The following is a 26,123-nucleotide window of genomic DNA, read 5'->3' on the forward strand; positions in this document are numbered from 1 at the left end:
TATGGCAACATTTGCAGACTGCCCCCAGCACATCATCAGTTGCATTGGCTGTTAATGCAAAAGTCGTCTTTCACTGTATGTTTCGATGTACTTGTGATAAGTAAATGAATCTGAATCTGATGCTCTCAGTCACTTCCCCATGAATAACACATGGAAATTGCCAAGGCAGGGACAAACAGAAAGTTAGACAGGTCAATGTCAAAGAAGGGGCAGTGGCTCATCTAGGAAAGATGCCCAAATGACTTTGTTTTGTGCACTTAGTGAAAATCAATGAACATCGGAAAATCAAGAAAGGGCTGACGCTCGCTTTGTAAGGGAATTCATCAGAGCGAGCAGGTCAATGTTAACAGTTCCCAGGAATGAGTAACCTCTCCTCAATAACTTGTGCAGGCATTGTTCTTCACTGTGATTAACGTGGCTGGACTAGGAATAAACAATGAGGAATCATTAGTTTCATCAGTACCTCTGAACCAAGGGAAGGGTTTAGTCAATCCGTCATCAGCCGTGACCTGAAAGTAAGGTTCTTTCATTTCAACACAGAGCAGAACAAAGGCTGAGAGACTGTTCCTTTGGACTGGTCAGTCTAAACTTTATCTCATTAGGAATTTGAGGAGATTTGGTCACCAAAGACTTAAGCAAATTTCTACAGATATACCATGGAGAGTATTCTGTCTGGTGGCATCATTGCATAGGATGCACAGGATCTAAGAAAGCTGCAGAGAGTTGTCATGTTGGCGCATGGCCAAGTGGCTAAGGCGTTGGTCTAGTGATCTGAAGGTCGCTAGTTCGAGCCTCAGCTGAGGCAGTGTGTTGTGTCCTTGAGCAAGGCACTTAACCACATATTGCTCTGCGATGACACCGGCAGCCAAGCTGTATTGGCCTAGTGCCCTTCCCTTGGACAACATCAGTGGCATGGAGAGGGGACATTTGCAGCATGGGAACTACCGGTCTTCCGTACAACTCTGCCCAGGCCTCAGTCAACATCAAAATCAATGGACAGCCAAAGAAGTTGAATAACCAGCCAGCTCCAGACCACTGAGAGCATCTTCAAACTGTAGACCCTTAAAGAGATATCATCCATCATTAAGGACCTTCATCATCCTATCAAAGTATGTAAATGTCACCATTTTTACTGGCCGTCACTCACACTAGAACAAGCAAATACAATAGAATCAGTGAAAACACCCAAAAACAATGAATGTGCAAAAGTAGACTAACACAAATAATGAATAATTAAATAATTATTAAATAATATTGAGAACATGAGTTGTGGAGTCCTTGAAAGTGAGTCCATAGGCTATGGAATCAGTTCAGTGTTGAGTTGAATGAAGTTATCCACACTGGTTCAGGAGTCTGATGATTGAAGGGTCATAACTGTTTCTGAACCTGCAGGTGTGGGACCAAAGGTTTCTGTGCCCCTTCCCAATGGAAGCAGATAGAAGAGTTCCATGATCATGATCTTTAATTTTACCAAAAGAAAAAAAATGGCTGGAGTCACTTAACATTTCAGTGCAAGGGGGGGGGGAGGGGGGTTGTTATCAGGTCTGTCAAAAAACAGACGTACAAAAATTAGAGAAAATTCATGAAAAAGTGGAAAAAAATCCAATTTTACAAAAAGGTATTTACAAGAAAGCACAATAATATCTCTGTACTTATTCTTGTCCAGTCTGAACTCCTGACAGACCCGATCTCTCTCTCTTACTGAGGGCGATGAGCTCCTTCTATAGGTACTAGGACATACCATCTTTAATTACCAACAAAGTTAACTGAAGACCACACATGTATTAGAACATGATGCACTCCACAATGTGGTTACAATCATATTACAAAATAAACAGAGGTAGTTTCATAAAAAACTGTAATCTTCCTGGACTGTGGGGGTGCTTGATGATGACCCATTCCTGCTCATTTAAGTTTTGTTCTCTTATAAATACAATTCCAAAAACTGTCGGTGCAGTAAAATCCTTTTGAATGTGCTGATTTTATAACAGCTGCTATTTTGGCTATCACATCAGTATGCACTGCTGAGGCCTGGTTCAAAAGAAAGCCAATAGAGCAAGATGCCTAAAGGCTGATGCCAACAGTGATTCAACATCTTTGGGCAGGAATGCTGGAAATGGAAAGGGAATTGATTCAATGATTTAAGATCTTTCGAAAGAGTAGATGTGGGGTGTTTCCATAGAGATGGAAGGTAAGGCATTCTGCTGGAGTCATGAATAGCTCCAGGCAGGTATAAGGTCTGTTCTACATTTTCATTGTTTAATTAAAGCTTTCAGCAAATCTTTGTGTTTCACTAGGAGAAAAAAGAGATCTTCCAAGAATGAATAGATTACTTTCAATCAAATATAATGCATTCTACAGTGAAAAGGAACTTTATTCCATCTCCAGTTAGGCCTTATATTAAGCCTGTTATTTACTGTGAGCACAGAAATCTGGTTTAAATCCAGCCAATCTCTTTGGAAAAAAAATCACCTTTTGTTGCATGTGCTCAAGTTGAATTCAATATGCTAACATTTCAATGTAATACTTTGTAAAGTTGATGCATTTCATCCCACTTACAAAATTGAGATTCAACAGGTAAAGCAGATTTGGAAATGGTTCTGAAGGGAACCATCAACATTCAGTTGTGTTCCCAGATATGAGTATCACAGAGGATCTATCTTGAGCCCACAATATGGATGGAATCAGGAAGTGTCTCCACTTCATTAGGAGTTTGAGGAGATTTGGTACATCACCAAAGACCCTCAAATTTCTACAGTTGTACAGTGGAAAGCATTCTTACTGGTTGCATCACAGCTTGGTATGGAGGCTCCAATACATAAAATCACAAGAGGCTAAAGAGGGTTGTAGACCCAGCCAGCTCCATCATGGCACAACCCTCCTCTCCCCACCACCATCAAGGACATCTTCAAAATATGTCTAAATGACTATTGCCCAGTGACATTTACATCCACTGAGATGAAGTGCTTTGAGAGGATCGTGCTGAAGCGTATCAGCTCCTGCCTGAGTGATGAGCTGGATCTACTTCAATTCACCTACCAAAGCAACAGGTCTACAGCAGATGCAGAGCAGAAAATCCTACAAAATGTAGTGGAATCAGCCCAGTACATCACGGGTAAAACCCTCCCAACCATTGAGCACATCTACATGAAACATTGCCATAGAAAAGCAGCATCCATCATCAAAGATCCTCACCACCCAGGCCATGAGCTTTTCTTGATGCTGCCATCAGGTAGAAGGTATGTGTGCCTCAGGACTCACACTACCAGCTTTAAGAACCATTATTACCCCTCAACCATTACACTCTTGAACAAACTACACTCATTTAAGGATTCTTTTATCTTGTTATTTCATGCTGGTTATTTATTGCTATTATCTGCATTTGTACCGTTTGCTTACAGTTCCTGATGTTTACAGTTTCTGTTCTATAGACGTGCTAAGTATGCCCGCAGAAAAAGAATCTCAGGATTGTACATGGTGACATGATAATAAATTTTATTTTGAACTGAGGGAGGAATCCGGAACACCCCAGGGAAAACTCATGCAGTGGATCTACAGACTCCTTACAGGAGGAGACAAGAAGGTCCACAACATTGAACCCTGAACACTGGAATGCCCCGAGCTGTTATAGCACTGTACTAACCACCACACTACTGTGACACTCTCTACTCCCCTGTGCCATCTGATTTCTGAACCGTTGCATTCAAGCTGGTGTGAAGAGCTTTGCTCTAATTGCAGTTTTAGTCTGCCACACAATATGGGCATTGTTGGTGAGACCAACATTTATTGCTCATAGCTATTTGGCTTTAAAAAGATTCTGCTGAGCTGCCTTTAGGAATTGCTACAGTCTATATGATGAATGAGTCCAACTGATGCTATTGGGTAGGAAATTCAAGAATTCGTATCTACTATTGACAAAGAAGCAATATATACTTAGTAGCCACTTCACGAGGTACTCCTATATACCTGCTCATTAATGCAAATATCCAATCTGCCAATCATGTGGCAGCAACTCGATGCATAAAACCATGCAGATATGGTCAAGAAGTTCAGTTGTTGTTCAGACCAAATATCAGAATGGGGAAGAAATGTGATCTAACTGATTTTGACCATGCAACTACTGTTGCTGCCAGACGGGTGGTTTGAGAATCTCAGAAACTGATGATATCTTGGGATTTTCACACACAACAGTCTCCAGCGCATGGATTCCCAACCTATTTTATGCCATAGATCTTTACAATTAACCAAGGGGTCTGTTAACCTCAGTATGGGAACCTCTGCTCTAGAGCTTATAGAGAATGTTGCAAAACAAAACAAAGAGTGCCCAATTAGAAGCAGTTCTGTGGGTGAAAATGCTTTTTTAATGAGAGAGGTCTGAGGAGAATGTCCAGACTGGTTCAAGCTGACAGGAGGGTGACAGTAACTCAAATGGCCACACATTACAACAGTGGTGTGCAGAAGAGCATCTCTGAATGCACAACATGTTGAACCTTGAAGTGGATGGGCTGCAGCAGCAGATGATCACAAATATACCCTCAGAGGTCACTTTATTCAGTATAAAGTGTCTACTGAGTGTACATTCTCTATTCACTTGTCTTTTTACTACCTTAATGCACTTACGTATTGAATGATCAGTCTAGATGGCATGTAGACTAAGTTTTTCACTCGTTATATGTGACAAAATAAACCAATTACCAATGCTAATTGTTAGTTTAGCTCAGTACTTGTTGATTTCACACACACTCAGTGGGGGAGGAGGAAGATGGGTAGGAGGCAAAGGGAGGTGACCAACATTTGAGGGGAAAGGTTTGCTTAGTCAGGGCATCGATTTTTATGGGGAGAAGGCTGGAGAACGGAGTTGAGAAGAAAATCGATCATCCGTGATCAGGGCGGCGCAGTATGATAGCGGTAAGTGTAACACTTTTACAGTGCCAGCAATCAGTTTCAATTTCACTGCTGTCTGCAAGGGGTTTGTCTGTTCTCCCCGTGACTGCATGGGTTTTCTCCAGGTGCTCTGGTTTCCTCCCACATTTCAAAGACTGATTATTCTTGAACTAATTCCAAAGGATTAGTGCATTAATTGGACACGTGGATGTAATTGGGTGGCATGGACTAGAAGGTCCTATTAACATGATTTAACTCTAAATAAAATTTTGAGAAAAAGATGGAGCAGACTTGATGGGCTGACTAGCCTAATTCTGCTTCTATGTTTTATGATCCTATGGTTCGATGGAAAGAACAAAAGGAAAACTAAAAGCATGGCTCATTTATTGACTGCCATTTCTGCTGTTCATCAGGCGTCTCACCCCAGCAGAAAGTCCATTTGTTCCCATGCAGACCCTTTGAAAGGTGTTTGAGTTAGTGCCCATGCATTTCTTATTCTCTCATCATGCAATGCTTCATGATACAACAGTGCTTACACTTAATGTCTCATCAAAGGCTCCAATGACATCTGGGATGCAGCTAGTCAGATGAACTATGATGTTAAATAGTCTTTCAAGGCTCTTTTTTTCACGTGCCCACCCAAATTCCTCCTCAGTCTTCCTGCTGCATCAGCTTCCAGTACCCTGACAGCCAGTGGGTACTGTGCAAATGTCTTAGGTGTATGTGCGTGTATATATATATTTATATATATATATATAGAGAGAGAGAGAGAGAGAGAGAGAGAGACAGACAGCCAGGCAGGCAGACAGGCAGACAGAATATTTCTTATTGTAATTTTTAGTGCATTGTTCTGTACTGCTACTACAAAGCCACAAATTTCAAGAGCAATATCAGTAATAAAAACCTTTTCGATTCTGATTCCAAGATGCTCTGACGAGGCTTCCTCCTCAAGCAACGTGACTGAATCAGTGAACAAGTATTCATCTGAGCTGTCTCCTGTCTGTTAATTCTTCATCCACTTCCCATTCCTGCATCTTTCTGCTTAGTATCCCACATTAAAACCCCAAAAGGTTCCTCATCATCCATCTAGGCACACCAGAATCGTCCAGGACATGCCTTCTCTTCAGTACTACCTGTAGAGTGGAGGTAGAGGAGCCTAGTTGGTTCCCCTCTGTTGTCATATTTCTGAACAGTCCATGAACCATAAACTGCAACTTCTCTATTTTTGCTTTCTTTTTGCACTTAATTATATATATATTTCTTATTGTAATTTTAAAATATATTGCTCTGTACTGCTTCCACAAATTTCACGACCAGTATCAGTGAAAGTAAGCATGATTCAGATTCTGATTCGGTGAAATTTGAAGGAAATCCATGCCTCATTACTTACCTACTTACCATCACATACCTACAGACCTTAAACTTATCAAAGCCACACAACTAATGTGCTCAGGATCACATTGTCCATTGGGTCCATTCTTCACATGCAAGCTCTTTGAAGATGGTGCTCATTTAGACTTATTTGACTGTATCACGCTTCAAAGTCCTTTGTAGAAGACGAAGAATTTTTTAAACCACAAGTAGAGCAGATGGGGACTCAGTTTGACATATCATTCAAGAACAGCAGAAAATAAACTCAGTCACCACTATATTTGGTGCACCTTCACACATGCTTGTTAATACAAATATCTAATCAGCCAATCACATGTTAGTGACTCAATGCATTAACGCATGCAGACATGGTCAAGAGGTTCAGTTTTTGTTCAGACCAAACAGCAGAATAGGGAAGAAATGTGATCAAAGTGACTTTGACTGTGGAATGATTGTGCCGTAAGTCTGTAGAGTTTGCAGGGAATGTGCAAAAAACACGAATCATCAAGTGAGTGACAATTCTGTGGGCAAAAATGCTTTGTTAATGAAAGAGGTAGATGAGAATGGCCAGATTGCTTCAAGCTGACAGGAAGGTGATAGCAACTCAAATAATCACACATTATAACGGTAGTGTGCAAGCATCTCTGAGCGCACAATACTTAGAACCTCTAAGTGAATGGGCTACAGCAGCAGAAGACTATACTGGATTTCATTCCTGTGGCCACTTTATTAGGTTTACTCATGTACCTAATAAAAAGGCCACTGACTGTACTTCAAAAAAAAGCAACATACAACACAGAAATGAGATGACATCTGAATTCTTCCTACAGTACTTCTTCCTATAGATACTGCCTGGCCTGCTGCATTCCACATTGTGTGTGTTGCTTGACATCTGAATTTCTCTTGTTGGAAATTCAGCGGGCATTAACGGATGGATGACATTGGGACTGGAATTTGTTGGATTATTTCTTTTTGTATTTACACACATTGTTGTCTTTTGCACACTCTTTGAATGCCTAAGTAAGTAATGGCTTTCACTGATTCTGTTACAGTTATTATTCTATGGATTTATTGAGTATGCCCACAAGAAAATAAATCTCAGGGTTGTATATGATGACATACAGTATATGTACTTTGCTAATAAATTAACTTTGAACTTTGTACTCAAACTATTTCAAAGAAGTGCGAGTTAGTTAATCCCAATCAGCAAAATGTAAAAAAAATGTTATTGCTACACAGATATTTGTCCAAGTTCACTGTGTTCAGATTGGCTACTTCAGAATAATGACTATAATTTAAAAATAAATTGGTTGCAAGGCAACTGAGCGGGACTTGGGAGATATTTTACAAAAAAAGATTTTTTTTCTTGCAGACAGAGATGGTTCAGTGAGAAGGAACATGGGGTTTGTGACAATCAGAATCAAATTCACTAGAGAATTGAGGTGCACTTGACTTTGGAGAGAGGCACTGGGCCATGTGCAATCGTGCAGATGGCAGCTGTTTGGTTGGTTGCTCAAGAGATGCTTATATAAAGGAAACTTGTTCCGTAATTTTCTTTTTTAAATAACCTGAATGTATTCATTGCATAGTGTACAATAATAGATCTTCACATGTGGCTAAGTCAAAGAATGGAACAGCAGTGATTGATGGCACTTACTCTGGGTAAACTTGGGAGGGTTGTCATTAACATCAGTCAGTGTGATGGTAACGGTTGTGGTCCCAGACAGTCCTCCCATGTGACCGCCCATATCCTTTGCTTGTATCACCACGAGGTATTCTTCCCTGGCTTCTCGGTCCATGTTCGAAAGGGCAGTCCTTATTACTCCTGGGTCAGAAAATGAAAAAGAAATTGTGTTAAAGATTGAATTCACGGAGAATTAAAGATCAAGCAGCACACACAAAAGACTGGAGGAATTCAGAAGGTCAGGTAGCCATCCATGGAACTGAGCAAACAGTTAATGCGTTTGGCTGAGATCCTTCTTCAGGACTAGAAAGGAAGGTGGAAGAATCCAGAAAAAAAGGTAGGAGAAGGAAAGGAAGACCAGCTAGAAGGTGATAGGTGAAGCCAGGTGGTTGGGAAATGTAAAGGACTAGAGAGGAAGGAATCTGATAGGAGAGGAGATTGGACCATAGGAGAAAAAGGACGAGGAGGGGATTCAGGGGGAGGTGATAGGCAGATGAGAAGAGGTAAGAGGCCAGAGTCGGGAACAGAAGAAGAGAGAAGTGGGACAGAATTTTTCTTACTGGAAGGAGAAATCAATATTCATACCATTAGGTTGGAAGCTACCCAGGTGAAGTATGTTCATGGCATTTTTCATATGTGCATCAAATTGTACAGTAAACTGCATTGTTTGTATCAAATTAAATTAGCGAGTATTGTGCTAGGCTTCTGGTGCCAACATAGCATGCCAACACTTACTAACCCTAACGGAGTTTTTGAATGTGGGAGGATACTGCAGCACCCAGAGAAATCCCACATGGTCACAGAGAGAATGTACAAAGTCTTTAAAGATATCTGCCGGAATTGAACACCAAGCTTACAGAAGTTTGAAGTTCAAAGTGAACTTTATTTACAAAGTGAACAGAGTACATACATGTACTCTGAGATTCTTTTTCTGCTGACGTACTTAGCAAATCTATAGAACAGTAGCAGTAAACAGGATCAATGGACAAAAAATGCAAATGCAGATATAATTAAATAGTAATAAATAATAAGCATGAAGACAAGATAAACAGCCTTTAAAATGAGACCATCAGTTGTGAGAACACCAGAAGTAGAATGAGCATAGTTATCCACTTTTGTTGAAGAGCCTGATGCTTGAGGGGTGGTAACTGTTCTTGAACCTGTTGGTGTGAGTCCTGAGGCACCTGTCCCTTCTACCTGATGGTAGCGGCGAGAAAAGACCTTGGTCTGGGCGGTGAGGATCTTTGATGATGCATGCTGCTTCTCTACGGCAACGTTTCACACAGATGTGCTCAAAGGCGCTGTAAGGCATTGTGCTAACCACTACATTGCTGCACCATCCTCCATACATTATTTGCGATTGTGAAAACATGAATATTTCAAACATTCATAATCATCATACTAAGGGGGATGCATTTAAGGTGAGGCGGGGAAAGTTGAATATGTGTGGGGCAAGTTATTACACTGAACTGCAAATGCTTGGATTGTGCTGCAGAGAGTGGTAATAGAGGTAGACATAACAGAGGTGCTTAAGAGACTCTTAGCTAAGCAAAGAGAATGGTGGAATTTGGACCATGTGCAGGCAGAAGCAATTCGTGGAATTAGCAATCATTAGATTATTAGCTTGGCACAACATTGTGGGCTGAAGGGCCTTTTTTCTGTGCCATACTTTTCCATGTTCTGTGATCTAATTCAATAGATGATTCCTATTTTTATTAAAATACTTTTCTTCTATAGAAACTTATTTTTGGAACAAGGATATGGATCCTCTAATGTTCATGTCATTCAAGTAGAAGTGTCAGGGGAGATTTAATCTACTGGCATTTCTATCTTGTCTTCTCAAACTATGACACTCAAGGGATCTTGAATATGCCTCGGGTTTGGGTTAAGTTTCCGAGATCCTGCTTTTCATTACCCTTTCCTTCAGGACAGTGTTTTTTTTTGGAGAACAGTTCAACAAGTAAATAGGCTGCTGATCCTCTTCCTTCTGTGTGCACTGTTACTCAGAGAAGACACATACACTCTCAGCTAATTAAATCAAGAGCAGTCCTCAGAGATGGGCAGCCCTTCCTTTTCCTCCAGGTGGTTTGCAGAAGCAGCTCAACACAGCTGATGGGGTAAAGGGCTCAGTCTGAATTCAGAAGACTCAGGATGAAATGTGTTCGAGCTTGGACGAGTTAGGTTCTTTACACAGAATGTTGTGGGTGTGTGGAATGCACTGCCAGGGGGGTTGGTATGAGCAAATACATTAGGGGCATTTAAGAGACTCTTAGAGAGACATATGGATAATAGTAAAATGTAGAGTTATGTGGGAGGGAAGGGTTAGATTGATCCTAAAGCAGGTTGAAATGTTTGCACAACATTGTGGGCTGAAGGGACTGCACTGTGCTGTGCTTACTTTAATTAAGAAAGTAAGGAGGCATGGGTTCCAAGGAGAACTTGCTTTGTGGATCCAGAATTGACTTGCCCATGGAAGGTAAAAGGTGGTTGTAGATGGATTGTATTCTGCATGGAGGATGGTGACCACTGATGTTCTACAGGGATCTGTCCTGGAACACCTCCTCTTTGTGCACGAAGAAGTAGAAGGGTGGATTAGTAAGTATAATGATGACACAAAGTTTGGGGGTGTTGTGGATAGTCTGAAGGGTTGTTAGAAGTTACAGCGCAACATTGATAGGATGCAGAACTGGGCTGAGAAGTGGCAGATGGAGTTCAACTTAGATAAGTGTGAAGTGGTTATTTTTGGTAGGTCAGATTTAAGACAGAATATAGTATTAATGGTAAGACTCCTGGCAGTGTGAAGGATCAGAGAAATCTTGGGACCCGTGTCCATAGGACACTCAAAGCTCATGTTGACAGTGTTGTTAAGAAGGTGCATGGCGTGTTGGTATTCAACAACCATAGGATTGAGTTCAAGAGCTGTGAGGTGATGTTCAGCTATATAAGACCTTGTTCAGACCCTACTTGGGAGTATTGTGCTCAGTTCTGGTCATCTCACTACAGGAAGGATGTAGATGCTATAGAGAGAGAGCAGAGGAGATTTACAAGGATGTAGCCTGGATTGGAGAGTGTGCCTCATGAGAATAGTTTGAATAAACTTGGCTTTTATTCCTTGGAATGAAGGTAGATAAGAGGTGACCTGATAGAGGTGTATAAGATGATTAGAGGCATTGATTGTATGGATACCTAGAGGCTTTTTCCCAGGGTTGGAATGGCTAAAATGAGGGGGTATAGTTTTAGTGCTCGAAAGTAAGTACAGAAGGGATGTCAGGGATACGTTTTTCACACAGAGCGTGGTGGGTGTGTGGAATTGCCTTGATGACAACGGTGGTAGAATCAGATAAAAGACTCTTAGATGAGCACATGGAGCTTAGAAAATTAGAAGGCTATACGGTAGGGCAATTCTAGGCAGTTTCTAGAGTAGATTACATGGTCGACATGAGATTGTGTTCTATGTAATATTCTATGCTCTATGAGCAATAATGAGTTTTTTTTGCACTTTTGTCTTCTAGTATTTGATATATCAACTCTGGGGGGGGGGGGGGAAACTGCCTGTCTAACCTTATGTATGATTCTCAGAATTTTGCATATTTCTATCAGATCTCATCTCAGCCTCAAATGCTCCAGAGAAAACATGTTCACTACTCTCTTATCTTGTATCTGTGCTCTCCAGTTTAGGGTATCTGCACCATCCGATTTTGGAATCTTAAGTTTTTCCAGCTAATATAGTCCCACCCTGGTGAGCCTCTTCCTTCTCAAAGTTTACACATCCTTCCTGAAATGCGGTGACCAGAACTGCACACAACACTCCAAGCATGAACTACCCAATGTTTAATACACCTGCAATGTAACTTGCTGAATTTTTACACTCAGTGTCCAGAATGACAAGCACACCCTGTTATGAACCTGTGAACATACTGTTGTGATTCAAAGAAGAGATTCATCTCTACTTTCTCAAGGGCATCTAAAGTTAGCCAATAAATGGCCTTCCCAATGACATTCTTATGTTATGAATGATTTAACAGTGACAGCCATTTGCAAAGATTAATTCATTGTCTGTAAAGTGTTTTGTGATACCTTGAGAAACACTATATAAATAAATAATTGCATTCTGCATAGTAAGGTAAAAATAAACTTAATTTCTGTACTCCCTTGTTGACTGTCGCTCTCAATGTTGTGAGTCAATGTGTTTAAAAGCACTTTGCTGTCTTGACCTAGTGATATTTTTGCTTAACTCCTTTCTGTGTAGAGTAGCATAGCAGTTAGCATGACATTATTACAGCTCAGGTTGTTGGAGTTTGGAGTTGATTTCCAGTATCCTCTGCAAGAAAATGATGTACCTTCCTGTGTGCATGTGGGTTTCCTCCAGGTGTTCTGGTTTCCTCCCACATTCCAAAGATGTACTGGTTAGTAGGTTCGTCTTGTGCTTAGTCTGGGGTTAAATCAGCGGGATGCTGGGCGGTGTGCCTCGAAAGACCAGAAAGGCCTACTCTGCACTGTATCTCTAAATGAGTGGGTAAATAACGTGTCCCTCTTCATTAGTTCTGTGAAAAAGGAAAATATGGGAAGCCTTCACACATAATGTTGGAGGAACTCAGCAGGCCAGGCAGCATATATGGAAAAAAGTACAGTCGATGTTTCAGGCTGAGACCCTTCCAAAGTCCTGCCAAAGAGTCTCGGCCCGAAACATCAACTGTACTCATTTTCATAGATGCTGCCTGGCCTGCTGAGTTCCTCCAGCATTTTGTGTGTTTTGCTTGGATTTCCAGCATCTGCAGATTCTCTCTTGTTTGGGATAAGAAAGCATTTCTTAGGTTTAGGAAAATGAAGTCAGACAAGGTCCTTGAGAAATATAAAGGAATCAGCAAAGAACACAATCAAAATAAAACAAAGAGGCTTAAAGGGGCCTTGGACCCTCCTTGGCAAGTACAATTAAGGAGAATCCTGAGGCATTATATATGTGCATTCGAGCAATGTTATATATGTGTATTAGGAGCGGCACAGTAGTGTAGTGGTTAGCACAAAGTTTTTCAGTACAGGTACAATTCCCACCACTGCCTGTGACCATGTGGGTTTTCTCCAGGTGCTCAGGTTTCCTCCCACAGTCAAATGATGCACTTGTTGGTAGGCTAATTGGTCATTGTAAATTATCTTATGATTGTCATTAGGCTAGGATTAAATCAGGGGATAGCTGGGTGACATGGCTGTATTTGAATAGAGAAAGGGCGAGGAATTTATGTGTGGAGCCAGAGAGAGTGGGTGGGGTATTATGAAGAAAGTAAAGCACAAGTGAAGGTGCAGAGGAGATTTACCACAATGCTGCCTGGATTAGAAAATATGCCTTGTGAGGAAAAGCTGACTGAGCCAGGACTTTTCTCCTTGGAGTGAAGGAGGAGGAGAGGTGATTTGATTGTGTTGTATAGGATTATAAGAGGCATAGATAGAGTGGACAACCAGTGCCTTTTTCCCAGGTTGACAATGGTTAATGTCAAAGGACATCAGGACATTTCTTTAAGGTGAATGTGGGTATGTTTAGAAACATAGAAAACCTGCAGGACAATACAGGCCCTTCGGCCCCATGCAGTGCCAAACATGTCCTTATCTTAGAAATTACCTAGGGTTACCCATAGCCCTCTAGTTTTCTGAGCTCCATGTATCTGTCCAGGAGTCTCTTAAAAGACCCTATCGTATCCGCCTCCACCACCGTTGCCAGCAGCCCATTCCACGCACTCACCACTCTCTGCGTAAAAACCTTTCCCCGACATCTCCTCTGTACCTACTTCCAAGCACATTAAAACTGTACCCTCTCATGCTAGCCGTTACAGCCCTGGGAAAAAGACTCTGACTATCCACACGATCAATGCCTCTCATCATCTTATACACCTCTATCAGGTCACATCTCACCTCCGTCACTCCAAGGAAAAAAGGCTGAATTCACTCAACCTATTCTCATAAGGCATGCTCCCCAGTCGAGGCAACATCCTTGTAAATCTCCTCTGCACTTTTTCTATGATTTCCACATGCTTCCTGTAGTGAGACAATATTAGAAGGATGATTTTTTACACAGAGTGTTAAGTGTCTGGTACGCACTGCCAGGGGTGGTGGTATAAGCTGATACATTTGGGATATTTAAGAGATTCTTGGATAGGCAAATGGAGGATAAAGGGCTATTGAGGAAGGAAGGGTTAGAATCATGGTCAAGTAAGTTAAAGGGTCAGTACAACATCATGGCCAAAGTGTCACTTCTGTGCTGTATTCACCTTTGTTCTGTGTTCTATTAGGTGCTTCACATCTACTATTACTACTACGTCAACTCAGGTCTAGGGATCCAGCGCCACTATTTTCTAGGAGCGTGTTGACCATAGTCTTGGGAGGGCACCCAGGGTTCATCCTCCCATGCTTGGGCTCCCATGTGATGACTTGGCTGGCAGGTAGCTAAGGGTGGCATAGATAGTTCCCCGCTAGTTGCAGTCTTCTCACCTCGATTTTAGTAGTGAGCATCGGTAGGTCGTCATAAAGCCTGACGTTCATCAAGTGCTGTTGCCAACTCATGTCAAGAGCCATTCGGAGCATTCATTTATAGAAACCATCTAGAGACTTTCACATGGTCCTGGTGAGTGTCCACGTCCAACATCCGTACGTGAGAATGGACTCCATGACTGCTATGAAGATCCTCTTTTTGAGCCCTCTGGTCAGGTTCGACCTCCAGATTTCCTTCATGTCGTTCACAGCCCTCCACGCCGGCGGCTTCTGTATCTTTATGTCCTTCTCTGAACTCATCATTCTTGACCCGAGGTACTTGAAGTCTAAGACTTTCTTAATGGTATCATTCTTTACGGTCTTGAGAGTACCGTGATTGCAGTTGAACACCATGTACTCTGTCATTTTAGTGTTTAGGTGAAGTCCAACTTTATTGCACTCAATTTCCACTTTTGTCAATAGCTGCTGTGCTTCCTCCATCTGGTCAGAGAGCAGGACTATGTCATCTGCAAAATCGAGATCTGTGAGCGTAACTGGTCTGACCCTTTTGGTTCGTCCTGGTTTTATGGTAAAGCCAAGCTTGTCATGATTTTTAGTAGCTTGATGTAGAACATAATCAGGGATGATTATAAAGATGTAGGGTGCCAGAGTATCTCCTTGCATCACACCAGCTAGGAGCTCAAACACTGCTGTTTCTCCGTCTGGTGATACTTTTATCATGGTCTCAGTATAGCTGGACTCTATTGCTCTAGTAGACGGTTTGGCACTCTGTAAGCGCTCAGGATCTTCAGCATTTTACCTCAGTGAATGGAGTCAAAAGCTTTGCGAAAATCGATGAAAGTAAGCACGGCTCGTAGATTGTTCTTCTTGACTTCCTCGTTGATTCTACAGAGAGCAAGTATTTGCATTACTGTTGTGCACTTCTGCTGAAAACCATTCTGACTGAATCTTAGCTTAGGGTCAAAGGCAGTGCGAATCCAGTTCAAGATCATCCGATTGTATAGCTTTGCTAAGATGCAGGTCAAGCTGATACCACGGTAATTATCTGTCTTCGTGAGGGATCCAGACTTGGGGACAGGGATAATGTTTGAGAGTGACCACTGTTCTGGTTTGTCACCTTTCATCAGTGCCGTATTACATATGTCCAGCAAGATGTCATCCAGGTCACAGTTCTTCAGGACATCTGGTGCTTCACATCAGTATTCACAAAGGAGAAGGACATGGATGTTGGTGAGATCTTTGAAGGAATTTCGAGATTCTAAAGCATGTTATTATGACAAGCAGGTATTGGATGGCTTAAAAATATATTAAGTTGGGTAAATCCCCAGGGTTTGATGGGATCTTTCTCAGAATTCTGAGGGAGGTAAGGAAGGAGACTGAACAATACAATCATAAAATTATACAGCATAGAAATAAGCTATTTGGCCCCAGTGTTCCATGCTGACCAGTGCGGTCACCCTTCTGTGTTAATCCCTATTGACCAACTCTTATGCTGTGACAAAGATCATTGAATTATTTTTAGTCATTCACTAAGTCCCAGTGAAATGGTAATAGACAATGTAGACTTTCTGGCTTCTTAACCCTTGCTTTCTAGTCCCAATGAAAGGTCTCGGCCTGAAACATCGACTGTTTATTCATTTCCATAAATGCTGTCTGACCTCCTGAGTTCCTCCTGTATTTTCCAGTGTTGCTAATTGACAATGTAGTTCCTTTATTTAAAAAGGGTAACAGAGATGCACCAGGATCTTAGAGGCCACTGAACATAACCTCAATGTTCAGGAAATCATTGGATGTCAACACTCTGGTGTAGCGGTTAGTATAATGTTATTAAAATTCTACTGCTATTTGTAAGGAACTTGCACTGAGTGGGTTTCTTTCGGGTATTCTGGTTTGCTCCCACTTTGCAATTACATAGGAGTTCGTAGGTTAATTGGTCACATGGGTGTAATGGGCTCATTGGGCCAGTATCTCTAAATAAAAAGATTCTTAGAGGCAAGATGTACTTGCATTTGGATAAATCATGTACTTATTAATATTCATCTTTGTGGCTTTGTGTGAGGGTGGTAGGTAAAACAAATAATAGAAAGCATAGCTTTAAGATAAGTGGGGAAAAGTTTATAGGAAAGACAAGAATAGCTCTAATTGTCACATGTTCATTGAAACATGGAGCGAAATATGTGGTTTGCATCAAATGAAATCAGTGAGAATTGTGCTGGGTGCAACCTGCAAGTGTTGCCATGCTCCTGGTGCCAACATAGCATACCCACAACTTACTGGCACTAACCTGTACATCTTTGGAATGAGGGAGGAAGCCAGATCACCAGGAGGGAACCCTGTGTTCACAGGCTAAATGTACAAACTCCTTACAGACTGCGGTGAGAATTGAACCCTGATCAGTGATCACTGCCAGAGTAAAGCGATTACGCTAACCACTGCACTGGAGAGTCATTCTGGTAGCAGATTTACAAGGCACTTTTTTTTAGTATAGAGAGTATTAGTTGCCTGAAGCACTCTGCCAGGGAAAATAGGAGACGTGGAGACGATAGGTAGGACACAAAAACGTGGGAGATACTGCAAATGTTGTGTTTGTTGTGCAACACTCACAAAATGCTGGAGGAACTCAGCAAGTCAGGCAGCATCTATGGAGAGGATAAACAGGTGAATATCCTTTAGCAGCACATAGAGAGAATATTTTAAGTAATAGACACAATGGTACTGCAATGCTGGAAATATAGAGCAATACACACAAAATTCTGGAGGAACTCAGCAGGTCAGGCAGCATCTGTGGATGGGAATAAACATTTGCAATTTTGGGCTGAGACCATTCATCAGGACTGGGTAATTACAGTGCTGTATGGGCCTGGTCACAGTTGGACAAAAAGTAATTCTCCTGACTTTCATACAGCCTGCTGCTATCAAACAGGGTATCAGATTCTCCAATAATGTGTCTGATCTATCATTACAGACTCCTTATCTACAAAAGGATATAAAGGGAGTGCAACAGAGGCTGACAGTACAGAATCCAGGAACGGAAGACTGCTGTGGACCTGTTTAATTTTCACTTAGAGTTTAGAACAACAGTGAAGGTGTAGGTGAATTGAACTGAAAACTGCTCAATTCTGACAGGTCACTGGGAAGAATGCTCTTTCTGGTTAAGGTCACAATCTCAGACTCAGGAGAAGGGATTTCGGGTTGGAAGTGAGTAGGAATATCTTCTGAGGGTAGGAACCGGTGGAAGCTAGTGGAGGCCAAGTTATTGAATATTTTTGAGGGGTAGTTAAATTTCTAGAAGCAAAAGAGACAAGAATGTATTTTTTTGTTTGAGAATTGTGCCAGGACTTGAGGGCCTAAGTTATAGAGGGGAGTTGGGCAGGTTAGGAATTTATTAGAAAACAGGAATTGGAGGAGTGAGCAGATAGAGGTATGTTAAATAAAATCATGAGGAGCTTAGAAAAAGTGAATGAATGGACACAGGGAAAGGAAAACCCAAAACAAGGGGACTTGGCTTTAAGGCGAATCCTCATTTCCCTGAAAGTGGTAGCACAGGTGAATAGAGCAGTGATGAAGACTTTTGGCATGTTTTCCCTCAAAGGCTGGGCAAACAGTACAAAAGTTGGCATACTGCACTTGGGAGCAATTTTGGGATCTTTATCTCAGAAAAGATGTGATGGCATTGGGGAGGGTTCAGAGGAGGCTCATGAAAGTGATTCCGGGAATGAAAGAGTTAATGTACGAGGAGCATTTGATGGCTCTGGGCCTGTACTCAGTGAAGTTCAGAAGAATGAGAGGGGGATCTCATTGAAACCCATTAAATATTGAAAGACCTAGATAGAGTGGATGTGAAGAGGATGTTTCCTAAGGTGGGTGATTCTAGGACCAGAGGGCATTGCCTCAGAATACAGGGATGCCCATTTGGAACAGAGATAAGGAGGAGTTTATTTGGCCAGAGTGTGGAGAATCTGTGGAATTCATTGCTACGGATGGGTGTGGAGGCCAGGTTGTTGAATATATTTAAAGCAGAGGGTGACAGTTTCTTGATTAATAAGGGTGTCAAATGTTCTGGGGAGAAGGCAGGAGAATGGGGTTGGAAGAAATAATAAATCAGCCATGATGGAATGCTGGTGCAGACACACTGAGTGTGTACTATTACAGGTCATTGTGTTGGAGTTTCGAGTTCAATTCCGGCATCATCTGTACGAAGTTTGTACAGTCTTTCTGTGAATGTGTAGGTTTGCACCAGGCACTCCAGTTTCCTCCCACAACCCAAAGACATACCAGTTAGTAGGCAAATTGGTCATTGTAAATGGCCCTGTGATTAGGCTAGGGTTAAATAGGTGGGTTGCTGGGCTGTGTGGCTTATTAAACCAAAAGGGCTTGTTCTATGCTGTACCTCAAAATAAATAAAATAGAAATAAAATCCTGTGAGCAGTTCTGGTCACCACACTACAGAAAGGATATGCTAGCAGTAGAGAGAGTGCAGAAGACATTCACCAGGATGGTGCATGGAACAAGCTGTAGGTGTAAAGGAGATTTGATAGGCTGAGCTTTTCATCTCTGCAACATAGGAAGCTAATGCATAGAGGGTCATACAATTATGAAGGGCAGATTTAGAAAAGGTAGTCAGAATGTTTATTTTTATCCCAGGCCATGGATGCCTCAAACTAGAGGACAGAGTCTTAAAGATTAGGTTTGTTTGGAATGTGTCATTTGCTTCACCAACTAGCATGGTACGAACATGTGCTGGGAGAGCTCCCAAGTGTCGCAATGCTTACAGTGCCGACATAGCATGTCCATATCTTACCCCAACCCTATTGGAATGTGTGAGGAAACTGGAACACATGGAGGAAACTCAGTTGATCATGGGAAGGACGTAGAAACTCCATACCAATAGCAAAGGGAATTGAACCCTGTTTGCTGCTCACTTGTGCTGAAAGGCATTTCGCTAACTGTTAGAGAGGGACAAAGTTAAATGAGATCTGTGAGGTAAGTTCTTTTCACACTGAAGGAGGTGAATATCTGGAATGAGCTACCAGAGGATGTGGTGGCAGTAGATACAAATACATTGTTTTAAAAAAAGCTTGGACAAGTGCTTGGATAGAGAGAATTGGGCCTAATTCAGGCAAATGGGATGAACGTGGTAAGGCTCGTGGTCAACAAGGTAGAGGTGGTCAGAAGGATCCATTTCAATCGTGTACAATTCTATGACTCTATGACTCATACCAACCAAGCCAGAGTTGATCTGAACTATAACAGTTTTTCATAATGATTGAATTGTCTTCTTGAAGTGAGAGATAAATTGGTTATAAAGATGTACATGCACGCTATAATTTGATTGTTTAATTGTTTCAGTATTGCTTTCCTATCAGCAGCACTTCTAGTAATTACTCTGTGCCATATCAATGAACTATACTGAAGGGCATCTTAATGCACTATAATTGTCTACCATTAAACCTCTCCTGCTCAGGTCCAAAATCAAGAGGAATCTCAACCACATTGAAAGAAAAATGATGCACTTTAATGGTTAAATTATTTATAAGCTTTAGCAGAGATACATTAGCAAGAGAGTAGATTATGGTACATATGTTAAATTTTGTCTGCTAAAAAGGTGATTCTATTTAATTTAAGCAAATCATTTCTTCTGGGAATGGAATGCAAATCTTGACCTCTCCTGAAATACCTTGGCACTGGAATTATACAACTTGGAGAATTTTTCATGGCACCAAATTGTTCATCTATTAGCGAGAATGAGACAATAATTTATTCAGTGTTTTCACACAAGAATGGTTTTGCGTTTATGGATTTTTTTAACAATATGCAATATGCGATGGACTATTGTTTTTGTATATTACAAATTGACTGGTACAGGATCATAAGACATGGCAGTGAGTAGTGTTCACTGATAAATCCCTCCCCATTATCGAGACTATCTATAGGAATGGCTGCTTCAGGAAGGCAGCATCCATCATTAAGAATCCCCGCCATCCAGCCATTTCATCTTCTCACAGCTACAACCGGGCAGGAGGAACAGATGCCTGAAATCCTACACAACCACATTCATCTTCCTTCAACCATTCACTTCTTGAACTAACTAGCAAAACCCTAATCACCACAGTTCAGCAACACTGTGGCCACTTAGTTCATTTGCACTAAAATAGATTTTTTTTTCTTCTAATTGTGTTTTTATTGTAAAAGCTGTGTTTAATTTATGTTTAGTTATGTTTGACTTCTGAGTACTGCATATCTGATGTTATGTGTCTGTGATGCAAAGATCTTTTTTATTGCACCATATGTACCTGAACATATGACAAACTCAACCTTGACTTTGAACATACTGTACTACTCTTTGAAATCATGTGATGTGTTACATCCACTTAAAGCCATGGATGAAACCTCAAGTTTATGTCTCAAGCAAGAGACACCATCGCTGTTACACTGGAAAGTCAGCCGGAGTTTGTGTGTTAGACCACAAGACCATAAGGCATAGGAGCAAATTAGGCCACTCAGCCCATCTGCTTCATCATTCTATTCATATGTGATTCATTATCCCTGTCAACCACCATTCTCCTGCTTTCTCCCATAACCTTTGATGCCCTTACTAATCAAGAACCTATAAACCTTTGTTATAAGTATACCCAATGACTTTGCCACCACAGACATTTGTGGCAATAACGTTCACAGATTCACCATCCTCTGTCTAAGAATTTCCTCCATATCTCTGTTCTAAACAGACATCCTTCAATTCTGAGGCTGTGCCTTAACTGTTGTTATGTTACTTTTGGTGCGGGGTTTGAAGCCACTAAGGCACATATATTACTTTACTCTCATGATCTTAAAACATCTCAAATGTATAACCTCCTTGGTTAAATATATTGTGCTTATGTACAAGGGCATGTCTATTAAAGAAAGTATCAAAAATTAGCAGACATGGTCAAAGCCACACCAATGTAGTTTTCAGACATGGTTTACACAGTCCAGTGGTAAGTGCCTCATGTAACACCGCATGTTACTTATATAGCGAAAGGTACCGGAAAAGGGCCAGCATCATTATGAAGGATTTCACCTACCCTGCTGCTGAACTGCTTGTCCCACTCCCATCAATGAGCAGACTACATAGCATCCACACCAGGTCAACCAGACTCTTGAACGGTTACTTTCCCCAAGCAGCACGGTTTCTCAACACATTCACCCACTAACCCACCCTTCCATACCTGCATAACCACACCTTCATCATTTTCTGTCAGAGTCATCTGATACACAAACATTCCTAGGCTAGCATCACATTATGGACACATGATCAATCTATTGATATAAGCCAGGGGTTCTCCATCTTTTTTATGCCAAAGACTAATACCCCAATATGGGAGCCCCTAATATAAGATATCTTATGCATTCACAAGGAAATCTGCAGATGTTGGAAATTAAAACAACACATACAAAATGCTGGTGGAACACAGCAGGCTAGGCAGCATCTTCAAACAACACACACAAAATGCTGGTGGAACACTTCAAACAACACACACGATAGATGCTGCCTGGCCTGCTGTGTTCCACCAGCATTTTGTGTGTGTTGTTTTTATATCTTATGCATTTATAGTTTTTTTTTATTATTATGTTCTTTTATCTTACTGTTATTTTCTGTGCTGCATCAGTTCTGAAGTAACAATTATTTAGTTCTCCTTTACACTTGTGTACAGGAAATGACATTAAACAATCTTGAATCTTAAATATTTATCTTCATTAAAATCATTCACCACCATTCTGTTGACAAGAAAATCCAACTATTTACCAATAAAGGGCATAAAAGTGTCATATTGGCAGTGTGGAAACACACCTCTCAACTAGATACAAAATTAATCTCAGTTGACTCCCAAGTTTCTATTCTGGATTGAAGGCCTCAACAGTGTCGAAGAAGGAGGAACCTCTTACATAAAGGAATCAATCCCTGACCTCCAACAAACTGCAATAAGTCCATGGCCTCTAATGTCTTTCTGAGTCAAATGGCCATCTAAATGATTCTTCAATGCTGTGAGAATGTTTCCCTCCACCACTCCATCAGGGAGTGTATTCCAGATCCCACCATCCATTTCTTCCTGAAATCTCCCCTAAAACTTAGGCATTCTTGTTTTAGACGCTCCACCACGGGTGAAGGATCCTGACTGTCCATTCAAACTATAATTGTACAGTATTGTGCAAAAGTCAAATAGCTAGTGTGCATAAGACCTTTGCACAGTACTGCAGTAATTTTATGTATTGCACTGTACTGCTGCCACAAAAAAAAACAAATTTCATGAGATATATGAGTGATGATTAACCTGATTCTGATATGGGTCTCCATTGTGGACTGAGAATGGAAAGGAGGCAGGGAAAGGGGAATCAAGCATGGGAAAAAGAGAAGGGAGAGAGAAGAACTAGAGAGTCTTTCTACAATGATCAATAAACCAACTGTTTAGAATCAAATGACCTTGCCTGGTGTCTCAGGGCTGGGTGTGTCTGTACCCGACCCTGGCACTCCTTTTCTGCCACCTGTCCCACACACCTTTTACAGTGTTTCACCTTCATCATTTCCAACATCCTTTGCTCCCGCCAGATTTACAAGCTCACTTTCTGCTCCATGTTGACAAATATAGTACTGTGCAAAAGTCTTAGGCACCTTAGCTCTATATATATCAGAATCAGAATCAGAAGTAGGTTTAAGATCACTGGAATGCATCGTGAAATTTGTTAACTTAGCAGAAGAAGTACAATGCAATTCATGATAATATAGAGAGAATAAATCAATCAATCAATTACTGTAAGTATTTACCTGTACATCAAATTGATTAAAAATTTTGCAAAAGCAGAAGTAATATATATTTTTTAAAAAGTGAGGTAATATTCATGGATTCAATGTCCATTTGGGAACCTGATGGCAGAGGGAAGAAGCTGTTCCTGAATTGTCAAGTGTGTGCCTTCAGGCTTCTGTACCTCCTTCTTGATGGTGACAATGAGAAGAGAGCTTGCCTTGGGTGATGGGGGTCCTTAATAAAGGATGTCACCTTTCTGAGGCACCACTCCTCGAAAATGTCTTGGGTACTGCATAGCCAAGTACCCAAGATGGAGCTATCTAATTTTATGACTTTCTGTAGCTTCTTTCAGTCCTGTGCAGTAGCCCCCCCCCCCCCATATCAGTCAGTGATGCAGCCTTTTGGAATGCTCTCCATGGCACATCTATAGAAGTTTTCAAGTGTTTTAGTTGACAAACCAAATCTCTTCAAACTCCTAATGAAATATAACCACTGTTTTACCTTCTTTGTAACTGCATCAATACACTGGGACCAGGTTAGATACTCAGAGATCTTGATACACAGTACTGTATTTTCCTCTGTCAGGCCAGCTCTCCGCCTCTTCTACTCCACAGAAAGCAAACCAAGTCTATACAGTCTCTCCATACAATTGAAATGCTCCAATGCAGGCAACATCTTGGTGAACCTCCTCTGCATCCTCCCCAATGCAATCACATTCTTCCTCCAGGGTGACCAGATTCTCTGAACAATACTACAAATGGTAGTACACCAATACTACACTAATATTTTATAATGTTATAACATGACATCCCAGCTCTTACATTCTACGCCATCCCCTAGATTTAAACTCAGCCAGCTCTGACATGGGCACTTGTCTCACCACCATTGAGGGCATCTTTAAATGGCTTTGCCTCAAGGGGTAGGAATGCATTATTAGGGATCCACACCATCCAAGATATGCCCTCTTCTTATTACTAGCATTAGAGTGGAGGTACAGGAGCCTGAAGACCCACATTCAACATTTCAGGAAAACTTCTTCACCTCCCCCATCTGAACGGTTCTCTTAGATTTCTCTTACATAGAAACATAGAAAATAGGTGCAGGAGTAGGCCATTCGGCCCTTCGAGCCTGCACAGCCATTCAGTATGATCATGGCTGATCATCCAACTCAGAACCCTGTACCTGCTTTCTCTCCATACCCCTGATCCCTTTAGCCACAGGGACCATATCTAACTTCCTCTTAAATATAGCCAATGAACCGGCCTCAACTGTTTCCTGTGGCAGAGAATTCCACAGATTCACCACTCTCTGTGTGAAGAAGTTTTTCCTCATATCGGTCCTAAAAGGCTTCCCCTTTATCCTTAAACTGTGACCCCTCGTTCTGGACTTCCCCAACATCGGAAACAATCTTCCTGCATCTAGCTTGTCCAATCCCCTCAGAATTTTATACGTTTCAATAAGATCCCCCCTCAATCTTCTAAATTCCAGTGAGTAATGTTGAATGTTAAATGTTAAATGTTGAAGACAAACCTTCATCCACCATTTCTACTTGCAGCTCATTCCGCACTCTCACCAGCCTCTGAGTGAAGAAGTTTCCCCTCATGTTCACCCTTCATCCTTCAATCTCTAGTTCCAGCCTCATCCAACCTCGGTGGAAAAACCTTATCTATACCCCTTGTAATTTCATCTTCCTCTATCAAATCACACCTCCATGAAATGCAGTCCTAATCTATTCAACGATTCCCCATAACTTACAGCAACATCTTCATCATCATTATGTGCAGTGACGTGTGATGTGGGTGATCATGGTCCATGGCCATGATTGTTCTTGGCAAATTCTGCAGAAGTGATTTGCAATTGTCTTCTGGGCAGTGTCCTAACAAGACAGGTGACCCCAGCCATTATCAATACTCTTCATAGATTGTCTGTCTGGCATCAGTGCTCGCTGATAGAAACATAAAATTATGAAAGGGTTAGATAAGATAGAGGCAGGAACTCGTAGATGAGACAAGAAATAGGGGACACAGCCTTAAGATTCAGGGGAGTAGATTTAGGACAGAGATGAAGATGAACTGCTTTTCCCAGAAAGTGGTAAATCTGTGGAATTCTCTTTCCAATGAAGCAGTGGAGGCTATCTCAGTAAATATATTTAAGACAAAGTTGGATAGATTATTTTATAGTAACAGAATTAAGGATTATGGGGAATAGTCAGGTAGGTAGAGATGAGCCCATGGCCAGATCAGCTATGATCTTATTGAATGATGGAACAGGCTTGATGGGCCAGATGGTCTACTGCTGCTCCTAATTTTTATGTTCTTATGTTCTCACATAACCTGTGTCCAAGAAGGGTCCTGGCACTGTGTCCAAGAAGATTCCAAGTCTAGTCACATCTGAATCTGAGCTTGAACCCGAGTTCCTGGTCAAGCCAAGTCCAAGTTCAAAGTCAAGAGCCAAGTCAAGACCCAGGTACCTAGTCCCTGCTAAGACTGAGTTTTCAGTCATCCAAGTCCCAAGTCCTAGTCCAGGTTTTCCAGTTTGTTATTCTACATTCACGAACGGGTTGATATTTTGTCCTTGCTCTTTGGCTTCCCTAGTATTCTTAATAAACATAGTCCTGTTCATACTACTTTAGTGTCTGTGTCTTGCATTTGCGTCTGCTCCCAACACCCCCTTGTGACAGATTGTGGCTAAGTCTGTGCTACACCTTGCCCAAGGGTGACCTGTAGGCAAGTGGAGGGAAGGATCACCTTCCACCACCTTTGGTAGAGACATATCTCCACTCCACTGTATAACTTTCAATAATAGAACAATAAAGAAATTGAGGAAAGTGGGCACTGCCAAGGTGAATGAAGTCATCTTTGACATCATTGAACAGCAGAATGCTCAGAAAGGTGAATGAACTATTCCTGTTTCTGTTGCTA

General features: G+C 41.4%; 1 protein-coding gene across 2 annotated transcripts in view; it reads right to left on the reverse strand.

The window, feature by feature from the left end:
• Nucleotides 1-26,123, reverse strand: part of cdh8 (cadherin 8) — a 311,216-nt gene that overhangs the window by 113,102 nt on the left and 171,991 nt on the right. For both annotated transcript variants that reach the window (XM_073070417.1, XM_073070416.1), the window contains exon 5: nucleotides 7,913-8,080. In XM_073070417.1, coding sequence (XP_072926518.1) covers nucleotides 7,913-8,080 — 168 coding nt within the window. The remainder of the gene's footprint in view (nucleotides 1-7,912; nucleotides 8,081-26,123) is intronic.

The sequence above is a fragment of the Hemitrygon akajei genome, chromosome 17 (assembly GCF_048418815.1).
Source record: "Hemitrygon akajei chromosome 17, sHemAka1.3, whole genome shotgun sequence".
In the NCBI taxonomy this organism is placed as follows: domain Eukaryota; kingdom Metazoa; phylum Chordata; class Chondrichthyes; order Myliobatiformes; family Dasyatidae; genus Hemitrygon; species Hemitrygon akajei.